Raw genomic sequence first — 12,554 nt, forward strand, 5'->3', positions numbered from 1 at the left:
TGGTGTGTCCCACACGCCGTCCTGTGCTCTGCTCTGTCTGCTCTGCCTCATGGCGCCTTTTAAACAGCACAGGCTCCCGCTGCTCCGGCGGCCTGATCAGTCTTCTCTACACTGGGTTCAGGACACGTTCCCACCTGTGTTCTGTATACATTTTTATAAATATTCTCTTTCCAAAAGGCTGTTGGTTTTTTCCTAAAATATGCAGCTGGTGTGTCACTTTTGTGTTCAGTTTGTCTCTCCACTTAACTATTTTTAAGTTCTTAGTAAGTGGTTTTATACACAAAAGTAACAACTTTTATGATCGTTAGTTACTAACGGCGTATTTTGCTTCTGAAATCATATGCTTTAATGTGTTTTTATTATAATGGTCTGGTTGAGTTTCGATGTAGAAAGCATGTCAGAAGAGTTTTTACTACATGTGAGATCTGATTTTTGTACCAGTATTTTAAGGTAATTCCTAAAGCTGAATGGTACACCTCATTACATCACACCATTCGGGTAAGACGATGGCTTATGGGGTCCGCGATGGCCCATGATGGAGACTCCGGGCATGAGGACAGGAAGCCGTCAGGAGAAGATAAATTGCAGATTTGGGTCGGCAACATATGCCCTTGGTCTTTGAGGGCAGACTCGTATCTGCGGTGGGCTGATGGGGCAGGCGAGGCGGCCACGCTCACGGGTCACTGCCCAGCCCGCTGGCTCAATGACACCGTCCTCCGTTCCCCCCTCCGCACCAGCCCAACCACTGCCTGTATTGTGTGTGTGGACTCCTTTGTGTCCAGGGTCCCTCCTGGCTGAGGTGTGGCCAGGGCATGACCACCTTTGAGCGGTGTGGCATGTGAGGTCAGGAAAATGCCCCAGATGTCCTGATGCACTGGTCTGGAGGGGAGGGTGGGCATCAGCGCTGACATTTCTAGAACTCCCTGGATGATTCTTATTGCAGCTGGGGTTGGGCCGTGAGTCTAGGTGAGTCCGCTTGCTGTGTGTTAGGGATCTGTCGTAGGGGCTCCATGGCCTGTCGTTGGGGGCCGCCTTCTATGCGGGAGAGCCACCCTGTACTTGACAGCACCTGGCGCATATAGGAGCCCTTCTCCTGGGGGCCCAGGTGTGCTTGGTGGGGCCGCACGCACACAGTGGCCTCTGCCTTGGGGCCTGCTCCTTTCTCCTCTCTCAGGCTTTGCTTGGCCTCAGTGGTACATCCGACTTACATTTTGCTTTCGAGGAGGGTAGTTGTTGTTCATCAAAGGATGGACGTTAAAACTGTAAGCATCGGCTAGTTGATGTATGCCACAACGAACCAACAAATCCAGGTTTTCAGATTTTGCTAAAAAGCAGCTCAATTGGTTCCTAGTAGTTTACCAGAAGCTTCCAATAAAAATAACATCTTAAGCCTCACAAAATGCGAAAAGATTTGCCTTCGGAAAACATTTTAGATCTGTTTACAAGTCAAAAACAATTTCTTCTCTACCTCCTAAATCCCCCCCCCCGACCCCCACAACTGGAGCGTGGAATGTTCTCTGCTTCCCTCCTCCTCGCTCGTCACTCACAGCAGCCCTGGTGGTTTTCAATTTGTGGATTTGGGTGGTCAGGTTTTATTATTAATAATAAACTGTGTACAGTGTGGGTATTTGGCTCGCTTGTGTAGGCTTTGCAGCCCTGAGTGTGGTCTTGTGAGAAGGCAGGCCTGGCAGGCCCCCGTGCCCCACGCCACTGGGGGCAGCCCTGCACCTATGAAGGAGAGCCTTGTTCCCACCAGCTTAAAGGGCGTTTGTGGGGAAATGCAAATGGCCTGGGGCGTCTCCCGTTTGTCAGCATTTGAAAATGCAGGGCAAGGCATCTGTTTAGTTTCTTGGGGTTTTTTTAAAAGGGAATTTCCTATTGAATATTTAATTAAAGTTTTGTTACATCGATAAACATTCACCGTACTTTGCATTTAAATAATTCTGCAGTTTTCTTTTGCTTATTGATAGCAGTCAATGCTGTTAGCTCTAAGGAACAGTGAATTCTTGGAACTTGTGGCAGGTTTCATCTCGTTCAGCGTGAACACATGATCTTTCGTCAGGGAACTTTTACTTAGATTAACTACATTTAAGAATCTAAGACATACCGTCTTTTAACACAAATTCAAAGGGAGAATCAATCGAAGGCAAGTCTTTGTTCTCCGGGCGGTCTGGGACGAATACAGCTCCGCTTCTTTTCGCTGTTATTTACAAGCACAGCCCGGGTGGGGAAAACGTGCCATCGTTTGAGGCGAAGTCATTCACTTTATTTTAAAAAGGAAAAAAAAAAAGAAAAAAAGTGGCTCAAGAGGCTGGAGTTAAAAGACCCAGCACCTGGTCCAGAAGGTGATTCTCTATCCCACGTGCGAAGGGGAGCTTCCTCAGAGCCCAGCGGGGCGTGAGAAGAAGGAGCCAATCCCAGGCAGAGGTCACACGGAAAACCTGCGATGGGCCGTGTCCAGAGGCACCTTCTCCTCTGCCTGCGCCCACGGGTGCCTGGTCCTTAGATCCCCTTCCCTGTGGGGAGGGGACTTCATCTCTTGTATTTTATTTACATCTTTATCCCCGTTGGCCAGATCAGACCCTGGCGCATAATTACGTCTCTGGAAACCCTGTCAGATGGATGCGTGATAACCAAGAGGAATTAATTTTTTTTTTTAAGTAAAAATGAAAGACATTTGGTATTTGTTTATCGAATGTGTTTTATTGACTCTATCATTTTGGTTTTTTTTTTTTTTTTAATTTTTTTTTTTCAACGTTTATTTATTTTTGGGACAGAGAGAGACAGAGCATGAACGGGGGAGGGGCAGAGAGAGAGGGAGACACAGAATCGGAAACAGGCTCCAGGCTCCGAGCCATCAGCCCAGAGCCCGACGCGGGGCTCGAACTCACAGACCACGAGATCGTGACCTGGCTGAAGTCGGACGCCTAACCGACTGCGCCACCCAGGCACCCCTATCATTTTGGTTTTAAGTGGACGAATCTAGGGGCGCCTGGGTGGCTCAGTCAGTAGAGCACCTGACTCTTGATTTCGGCTCAAATCGTGATCCCAGGGTTGTGGGATCGAGCTCCGCATCCGGTTCTGCACTGAGGTTGGATTAAGATTCTCAAGATTCTCTCTTCCTCTGCCCCTCTCCCCACCTGTGCTCACTCACTCTGTCTCTCTCTGTCTCTCTCTCTCTCTCAAACTAAATAGATAGATAAGTAAATAAAAGAAGAGGAAGCCGGAGGAGCACAGAGTAACGTATGGAAGTGTGGAATCGCTATATTGTACACATGAAACTAACATGACACTACGTAAACTAACTAAAACTAAAATTAAAAACAGAGAGAAGAAAAAAAATTTTACTCAAGTATTTTCTAAGTGTCAAAAGAAGCGTTATGCAATGCATGTTGGATTGGAATTGAGGACACAGTTAGAATGCAAAGATTTCAACATACGTGACCAGGACAAACAACCTGCAGATAAAAAGCCAAGGTGGCAGAATCTGTTGAGAGATGGGTCAATGACTGGAAGGATGACAGCTCCGTTTGGAATTGTCTCCGCATAAAGTGCCAAGAAGAGAAGACGGTCCCTCTGTGGCCCAGCGTCACACACCTGTGGCCCGGCGTCTGCCGTGGGTCCCGCGTGTGTATGGGTGTGAGTCGTGCCCACCGCCCCTGTGAGGAAGGGCCCGGTGCGTCAGCCTCCAGCCACAGGTGGCCTGGGAAGGGCCAGGGAGGGTCCACCCTTCTGACCAGGTCACCGTCTGCCCCCTCTTGCAAGGTGCACTCGGCCCGACGTGCCCAGGAGGTGCTGCGGCATTCGTGTGGTGTATTTATGTCGGAACCTTCCTGAGCTCAGGGAGGTGGGCTGGTCCTGATTTGGTTCCACGAGAGCCTGGTAAGGTGCCCTGTCCTGGCTCGAGCTGGCCGAGGGACCCCACGTCAGTCCCGCAGACGTATGTCCTGCCGTGAGGACACAGCAGGCAGCTCAGGGCACAAGGCCCTGCCGGTGGCTGGCAGGTGCCACAGCCCCGGCCAGCAACAGGGCCAGGGTCTCCTCCAGGAGGGGCCGCTCTCCTTCGCCACGTCCCGCTGTGCTTGCCTGTCGCTGGGATTTGTCGCGTGCACTCCCTGCCGCGGTGGGGCGTTTGTCCTTTGCCCTCCTTTGAGTTCTGGAGCCCAAGACATCAGCCAGGACTGTGGCCGAAGCAGGGAGAGTCAGAGGCCGCCTAAACCTGGTCCTCGGGGCCAGCTTGTCCCCAGGGGGCCCTCAGGGGAGTCATAAGCATCCCCCCACCCCGTGGAGGGCAAGTGGAGCCACCGGGCCGGTGGTTCTGGGGAAGATCCGGCGAGCTAACGCACAGTTTGGGTTTGCTGGGAAACTTTCGGGAACGGCCTTGCCCGGCCCACCGAGAGTGTCCGCTGCTCGTCTGCTATTTTGCGTGGTCCACTCTTCCGGAAGCAGTTTTGCAGGACCGGGAGGCCATCTGCTCTTCCTCCGTCCGGGTCTTCCTGCTCCCCCTCCTCCCACTCCTCCTCAGCAGGAAGTCTGATCCTCCCTGCGCGGCCAGCAGCCCGAGAGGGAACAACCAAAGTCCTCGTTTCACTGTGGTTTCTTTCATCTCCGCAGGTTGCGCGTATCTCGCACGTTTATTGGCCAATTCGCGTTTCCCCTTCGTCAGTGACCCTCTGCGTCCCCTGTCCTTCGTCTCACTCCTGGTTGCCAGGCCTGCCGTGTACGGTCGCGGTTAGCCCTTGGCGTATGTTCTGCCACCTTCCTGGTGCCCCTGCGCTGTCACGAACGCCACGTGACTGCATGCCCGGGCACGTTGTAGGCAGGTCTCTGTGTCTGCACGTGCGATCTTCTGACACGTCCACTTGCAGACGGGAAACACGGGCTCTGCACGTTCAGAATCTGTGTTCCCTCTGACACTGGCTACATTTCGGGGGACTGAGCCGCGCTGCCCGGAAGCACGTGTGACTTTGTGCCTTTGGTCACCCCCCACGGCCCGGCCTGTTAGCGTTAGTCGTCCCGCGTGCCCTCCTCACGAGTGTCGCCGGGACACCGTGCCCGCTGGCTGGCACCCGGCACGTAGAGAGCTCTGGCAGGCTTCTCTTCTCACGTGCCCCTGGGGCCGTCTCCCCAGAGCCTGGGAAGGCCCAAGACACAAGTCCGTGTGTCGTGACGGGAGCTTCTGAAGGTGGTTTGGGGTCGGTTTAGTGAACCTGTGTTTCCCTGGATGATCTAATTCGGACCCTGTTCCCAGGGGTCTGTGCTGTCTGACTGTCGTCCACGACACACGCAAGGCCCACTGTGACCTTACTGTGGGGGGACGCTGCCCTGGAGCACGGCAGACATACGTACAGCTGGACAGAATTCAGTGTGCGGGTGATAACAGTGGCAAGAAAGATGGTTTCTCTGATGATGCTAACAATTCATGAGCAACCTGTCAAAATACCTAGAGAGTCACGTACACCAAAATCCATTTCACACGCATCAGAAAGAACCGTGAACACATAGCAACAGCAAGCACATAAATGAATGAAAGCCCAACACCGGGAAACAAGGATAAAATAAAACTTATTATTTACCAAACCAGCGAAAGGAAGATCAATTTCAAAGCTTCCGGGAAATGGGGAAACCAGAGCAGGTTACGTGCAAACAAGCGTTTGAATATCAAATTTGGGAAACAACCAGCATTTCCCTCCTCTGTTGGGAGGAACCCAGGTCTTTCCTCCTGCGTTTGCCCTTTACGTAGACCCGCGCGGACCCGGAACGCGACGCTGCCGGGATTGCCCACGACGCAGCGCTCCGTCACCCCCGGCTGTCCTGCAGCCCGTCTGTCTGGACACTGCTCAGCTGAGGGCTCGGTCCCACAAGCCCCCCCGGCGGACGCCGGTTGCCGATCCAGACTGTCACCCGAGCGTCTGACCAGCCGCTGTAGGCCCTCAGAGGTCCCCACAGCCCCCTCCTTGCTTGTTGAACTTGCCGGCCGGCTCACAGCACCCAGGGGGAGGCTCCTGACACCCCTCGGTTTAGTAAAGGACGTGGCAGAGGACAGAGATGAGCAGCCAGGAGAAGCAGCGCGTAGGACGAGGTACGGGCAGCTCGCGGGCGCGGGAGTCTCTGTCCCCGTGGAGCTGGGGCGCGTCGCCCTCTCAGTACGTGCATGTGCTTCCCGGTGTGGACACCCTCTGCACCCCATACCGGGACTTGGTATGGAGGCTTCCTGGTGAGCAATTATTAATCTGTTTCCAGCCCCTCTCCGCCCAATCCAATGGGGCTGAGGATTCCAAGCTTCTAATCACGGCTTGGTCTTTTGGTGACCAGCCCCTCCAGGAGCCACCCGAGAGTGCAGCCAGGGTCACTGCATCAGAACAAGAGATGGCCCTAGTGTTCTTATCACTTAGGAGTTTACAGGGGTTTTAGGAGCTCGGTGCCGGGAACTGGAGGCACATGCGCGTGCGTGCACACCCGTAAGTCGCGTGGTGATCCCGAGAGCTGAGAGAGACGGGGTCGCGTGGTCCCGAGAGCTGATAAGGACGTGGGCAGATGGTGACCCCGAGTAGTAACAGAGACGGGGTCACGTGGTCATCCCGAATACTGATAAGGGCATGGTCAGATGGTGACCCCGAGTACTAATAGAAGAGACAGGGTCACATGGTGACCCCGAGTACTGGCAGAGAGACTGGGCCACGTGGTGATCCCGAGCGTCCCCGAAGGTACAAGGTGCCTGCCTCTGGTGCATGGCCACGGTTGGCTCGTGGTGGTCAGTGTACGGAGGCATTTTGGGAAGCCATTAGAAGGTGCTTTGAGGGGCTCCTGGGCGGTTCGGTAGGTTAAGCGTCTGACTCTTGGTGTCGGCTCGGGTCAAGACCTCACGGCGTCTCAGATGGAGCCCCGGGTCGGCTCCGGGCCGAGCATGGGGCCTGCTTAAAATTCGCTCTCTCCCTCTGCCCGCGCCCCCTCCCACGCCCCCTCCCTCTCTTCCCTCCTCAAGTAAATGAGTAAATAAACATTACTATTAAAAAAAAAGCACCGCTGGGACTCTCGACAAGAACGGGAAGCATTGATGCCACTTGCAAGGGGAAGGCAGGCGGTGCTGCACGGGGCGCTGAGAACGGATCGGACGGGGCAGGTCTTGCGTCCGGGTGGTGGCTTTGGACCTGGATCTGTGTGTGCACGTCTGTCTCTCCGATCTGCAGCTTTCTGTCCCCAGGGCTGTGAACGGCCAGCCCCCGAGAACCCCGCGAGGCGCAGGCGCTGCCTGCGTGCGGGCTGCCCACACGGGCCCCGGGGAAGCGGCCCAGGAGCAGAAAGCCGCCTTCCCTCGGGCGTGAGGCCGCCGCAGACACGCGCGTCACGGCGCACCTGCTCCCGTCCGCTGGTGGCAGTGGTCCGCTGTGCGTGCACACAGCCTCCGGGGCTCGGCCGCGCGTGCCGTAGCGGGGACGGAGCCGCGTGCTGCCCGCGCCCGTTCGCCACGTGCTTTCACATGAGGGTCCGAAAGTGCCCCCGGCGGCCGATCCGTGTTAGGGGACAGTGAGTCCGTCTGCTGGTTGCTTCTCCGTGGTCGATGGGGCGCGGTTCTGCGAGATGTTCGTGGGAGGAAGAGCCCTTCTTAACCCTTCTCCTGTCCTTCCCCTTCCTCTGAGAAGCCTTCCTGGCACCAGCAGCGTCCCGATTTCGGGTCGATTTCGGCTCGCAGGCCGGGCTCCGAGCCGCTGCTCCCTCCCCAGCACAGAGCTGTGTGTCCGCGCCGCTGGGCCGCCACCCCCGGTCACCTGTCCTTGCTTTCTCCCACGCCAGGTGCCGTGGCCAGCACAGAAGTGAAGATGAAGCTTCAGGAGTTTGTCCTCAATAAAAAGAAGGCGCTGGCCCACCGGAACCTGAACCACTGCATCTCCAGCGACCCGCGCTACTGGTACGGGTAAGTGCAGGGGTGCGGGCGCCCGGGCCTCCTGTCTGGGGCCCCAGTGGCCGGGCACCACCCGTAGGCCGGCGCGGTACCGGGTCTTCACCCTGAGAGGCGTGGGAGGCTATGGGCAGAGACTCGCCAAGCAGGGAGCGGGCTCGCGACAGCTGGCGCGGTCCAGCGGCAAATGCCGGGACGGTCACCCAGACAGAGCGGGGCCCGTCTCTGCGTGACAGAGGCTGGTGCCTGGCCATTACTCTTCTCCCATGTATTCTGGCCACAAAAGGGGCCACCTCACTGGCACCGCGGCCTGACTTGTCCGTGTGCACCTACTGGATTTCTACCCGCTGTTTCACTGACTGCTAGGCAGGTCCGTAGCATCTGTGCTGTTTTTCATGTTCACGTGAGGAGCCCTTTCGCAGAGCCCACGTGGTTGACAGAGGCCACAGGAGAGCCTCGTTCGTGCTAACGGCCGGAGAGGCTGGCGCACCGCGGCAGAAAAGTCCGTGACAATGCCCGCGCGCGGAGGCATGTCCCCTGAGCACCAGCCCATCACATGGGAGCTGGCCCCGGCACAGGCCACGTCTGGAGCGGAGGAGCGGGTTTATGTGGCCTTGAGCAGTGATCAAGGGTGCTTTGCGGCTTTTTGCTTTGAAATCTAGTTTTCTCCCGTTTTCAGGGCTGATTTCATCTCTCACAAAATCCATAAGGTGGTTTTCATAAATCAAAATATGATTACCTTCTGTTTCATCGGGGGAAAATGTATTATTCTCAAGCTCCCAGCGGACAACTGTGTGGACTAAATAAAAACCCCACCACATTCCGCTGAGACGATCCCGAGGACCTGGCAGGTGACACCGGTGACCAGTCAGAAAGTACTTTGATTCCGAGGCAGAGACGGCGCCCTCGCTCTGTGTGCAGCCATCGCTCGCTGCTCGGTGCCTTAAGCTGCACTCATCGAAGCATGCTGCTGGCGTGCACGCTGCTCAGCCGGGGACACGACTCACATGGACGAGCAAAGGCAACGGCGTCCCCGAAGAGCCACGGGTGACACCGTGAGCCCCAGAGCCACCACGTGGAGGATTCCTTACAAACGCTTGTAGCGGCCCCCGGGGGCCCACGTCTGGCCGGGGTGCTTGTTGTGGGAAAGCTCCATCCTCCCCTGGGGTTGGGGGCTATGGGCTGATGCCCCACGGAAGGCGGTTTGGGGAGCGGGTGAGACGGTGTCCGCGGGGTTTGCGCTGAAGATGGCAGGAAGGGGAGCGGGGGCGGGGGCCTCAGACCAGGAGGCGCTGGGGGAACCCGGGACCACAGGCCTGTGGAGGCGGCAAGAGGGCAGGGGCTCTTGGGCCTGCTGGCGGGAGGGAGGCTCAGATAGCGGGGCTGCAGTGTTTAGCAGCTGTGGTCGGCGGGCGGGGAAGCGCCAGGTCTGGGGAGGTAAGGCTGGCGAGGGGCCAGAAGACTGTGAGCCTGGAGGAGGTCACGTGGTGGCAAGCAGGAGTCGTGGGTTGACCGCGTCCGAGTGCTCGGATGGTGGCCGCGGTTGCGGCGGAAGATTGGGGTGGCCGGTGCCAGGCTCCCCTGTGAGTCGGGGGGATCCTGGGGTGGGGTACCACTGGCAGGAGCGGAGGCCGCGGTGACGGGTTCGTGCGTGACAGGACAGAGCCTGTGGGCTGGGAGAGCACGTCACCTCCCGTCCTGGAGGCTGCAGGGAAGGGGGCGGTCCCGGCAGGAACAGAAAACAGAGCACTGAGGAGGGAGCTTGCAGTTGAGGGAAGGGCCGCAGGGTTGAGGGCAGGTGAGGGTCCCAGAAGGGGTTGACAGGGACCGCTCCCTGAGCAGGGCTCCCCGAGGTAGGGCCCCGACGGGACGAAGCTTGCTTGCTCTGGGTTCAGGTCCCTCGGAGGGATTTGGGGCACACAGGCTGGAGTGCGGAAGAACGTGGTCTCAGGGAAGTCAGCCGGGGGACAGCGCTGTTTGCACGGAACTTGGCCGCTGTCTTGCCTTGTCACCCCGAGGCCGACATCGTGGAGTGACTGTCACGTTCACTTGCTGTTGTGACGGTGCAAACTGGGTCTTCCTGGAGAAGGAACTGAACTTTGACCCTAGCTTCGCTCCGCCCACAACGATCAGCACAAATGTGAGAGCGCGTGGTGTGCCGTGCCCGTGCGGCCAGGGACTGGACCCGGGCCCGGAGCGACCACACGTGCACGGTCCCCAGGAGGGTGTGACGGGGCGGTCTGCCCTGGAGGGGCCCTGGGGGCCTGTGCGGCGGGCACCCCAGGGCCGCAGGCGCGAGGAGCTGAGCTGTGCTGCCGGGAGTCACTCCCTCCAAGTCTCCGGCCCGAGACGGGGCAGCACCAGCGGTGGCACTGGGGCAGCCTGCGCCCGGACCCTCCTGTCGAGGCTCCTCCGAAGGCTGGAGCGGGGGTCGGGAGGTTTAATGCTGACAGCGTCTCGAGACAGCAAACCGGAAGAGAAAACCCACCAGATCCGAAGCGTGGCGTTTCCAGCTTCTGGCCTCAACGGAAACGACCTACACTTGAAGCCTCTAGCGACACCAGATACTATTTGTAGTAACGTCCACTGATGCGATACCCTGTCAGCGACTGTTACTTCGCTGTCCCGTCCCCTCACGCACACACAGGTCCTCCCGTGTTTCTCACGGAGGAAAAGGCGAGTTCTTTCCCACGTCGTGGCTTGGCCCTGAGCGACTTGGAGCTGACCCAGGGGATCCCCTCTGGGGATGTGAACCCGTAGAGAGACAGTGCTGCCCTCAGACCTTTCGGGAGGCCCTGAGAGAACGGCCCCCGAGGGGAAGCCTTCCCACCCGAGGCGGCGACGCCCCGCGCGGTACCGGTGCGTGGGTGCACCCGTCCCGGGAAGGCGAGCGCGTCCTGAGGAAGGGGCCGCGCTCTCGCTGCTGCTGGCAGGCGCCCGGCGGGCCGTGTCCGGGGCCCTCTGGGCACTTTGCTGCCGCGTAGCCCGGCCGGGCCCCACGGCCCACGTGTCGGGGCCACACTCACAGGGCGGGTCTCTGCGAGCGGCACACTCTCCGTGAGCAGCACCAGTCTGCGCTCAGGTATTATACATCCACCCGTAGGCACTTAAGAGCCCACGGTCTCCATCCAGACATCGCCAGGTGTGTGGGTACGCGGGGCCGCGGATGCACGTAAACAGGCTACCGATGCCAAGTGAGTAAGTTGGCAGATCGTTTCGAGTCATTAAGTAGATTACGCAGTCGAAAGACGCGACGGGATTCATCACGCCTTGCGTGGACGCTTCCAGCAGGGCCCAGCCGGCCGTCCCACCGAAGCCCCGGTTGGCCGACGGTCTGGCTGAGGGCCAGTGGCACCGCTTCCCCAGCCCCGACCCCCGCTCCCGCCCCCCTGCACCTCCTCCCGGAGCCCGACCCCGTCTCCCCGTGGTAAGGATTGAGTCACGCCCGGCTGGTCGCTGGGGGCAGGAAACTGCACAGACCAGCTTCCAGGCACAGGGTGCCTCTAGTCCAGACCCGTCGTCCTCAGAGAAGGGGGCCGACTGGGCGGCTTTGGTCCCTCTCGAGGTGCCAACGACGGTGTTTTCTGCTGAAAGGACGTCCCTTTGGGGACCCCAGACCTCATCATCACCAGCTCCAGACACACCCCCAGATCTCAGTCACCTCCAACCGCCTTTGGTTCTGTGCACACGCAACCCCCCCTCCCCCCGTCTGCCCCAAGGGCAGGCCCTGTGCGTCTGGCGGGGACCCGGTGGGTGGCCAGAGAGCAGTCGGCGCAGGGAGCCCCCAGGCGGGAACGGGGGTGACGGTGGGGGGTCGCACGGGCCCTCGCCCCTCCTGCACCAGGGTCCGGCAGCGGAGGTCGTGCTCGGCCTGGGTTCCCGAGTTTGGTCTGGCCCCCGCCAGGAGGCCGGTCTCCACGCGCGGCCACAGCTGACCCGGGGCTGATGTGACACCCTGGCTAACTCGGCCGTCTGTCTCTGCCTCTTCTCTCCAGGAAAACACAGCACAGCTCCCTCGACCAGAGCTCCCCGCCCCAGAGTGGGGTGTCGGCCTCCTACAACCACCCGGTCCTGGGAATGTACGACACCAAAGACGATTTCCCGCTCAGAAAAACAGGTCAGTGCCCCCCCCCCCCGGTCTGCTGCTGCTGCCTGAGGGCGGGGCTCCCAGCCGGCCCCTCCCACAGCCCCAGACGCTGAGCCAGGCTGGGATGCGCATTCGGAGGGAATCCCAGCTCATTTTTAAGTATTTGGGGTTTGTTGAAATTATTATTAGAGCATCGTGTTAAAATAATCCTTAAGCGCTTCCTGACGGTTCATACCAAAAGCAGCGAACCTCACGTAAGTACAGCTGCCCTTTAACACTCAAGCTCATTCGTGAACAAGAGCCTAGCTCATGGCGTGCTGCACTTTGTCACAGCTCGGAGCATCCCCTGGTGGGCCCGGGACACGGCAGCTCCCGCCCACGGGCCCAGGGTCCTGCCGGAGCAAGGCAGCCAGCGTTCGGCCCTCAGCGCCGGCTCTAGGCAGGGCCTGGGCAGCGGGGGCGGCCGGGGGCCCCAGTGTAGGAGCAAATGTATTCAAGAAAGGACCTCATTGTGTCCCGCGAGGACATGTCAGCACGACGCCTCAGGGTGTGTGCGGCTCTGTCGCC

At 58.7% G+C, this 12,554-nt stretch overlaps 1 protein-coding gene across 4 annotated transcripts in view; it reads left to right on the plus strand.

Annotated features, from left to right (window-relative positions):
* The window catches only part of HDAC4 (histone deacetylase 4), a 250,211-nt gene that overhangs the window by 160,205 nt on the left and 77,452 nt on the right, over positions 1 to 12,554 (plus strand). For all 4 annotated transcript variants that reach the window (XM_047085760.1, XM_047085761.1, XM_047085762.1 and 1 more), the window contains exons 5-6: positions 7,795 to 7,915; positions 11,896 to 12,017. In XM_047085760.1, the coding sequence (XP_046941716.1) occupies positions 7,795 to 7,915; positions 11,896 to 12,017 (243 nt within the window). The remainder of the gene's footprint in view (positions 1 to 7,794; positions 7,916 to 11,895; positions 12,018 to 12,554) is intronic.

This window comes from Lynx rufus, unplaced genomic scaffold, assembly GCF_022079265.1.
Source record: "Lynx rufus isolate CCGP_SWC_20201006 ecotype Redwood Valley unplaced genomic scaffold, mLynRuf1.p SCAF_2, whole genome shotgun sequence".
Taxonomy (NCBI): Eukaryota; Metazoa; Chordata; class Mammalia; order Carnivora; family Felidae; genus Lynx; species Lynx rufus.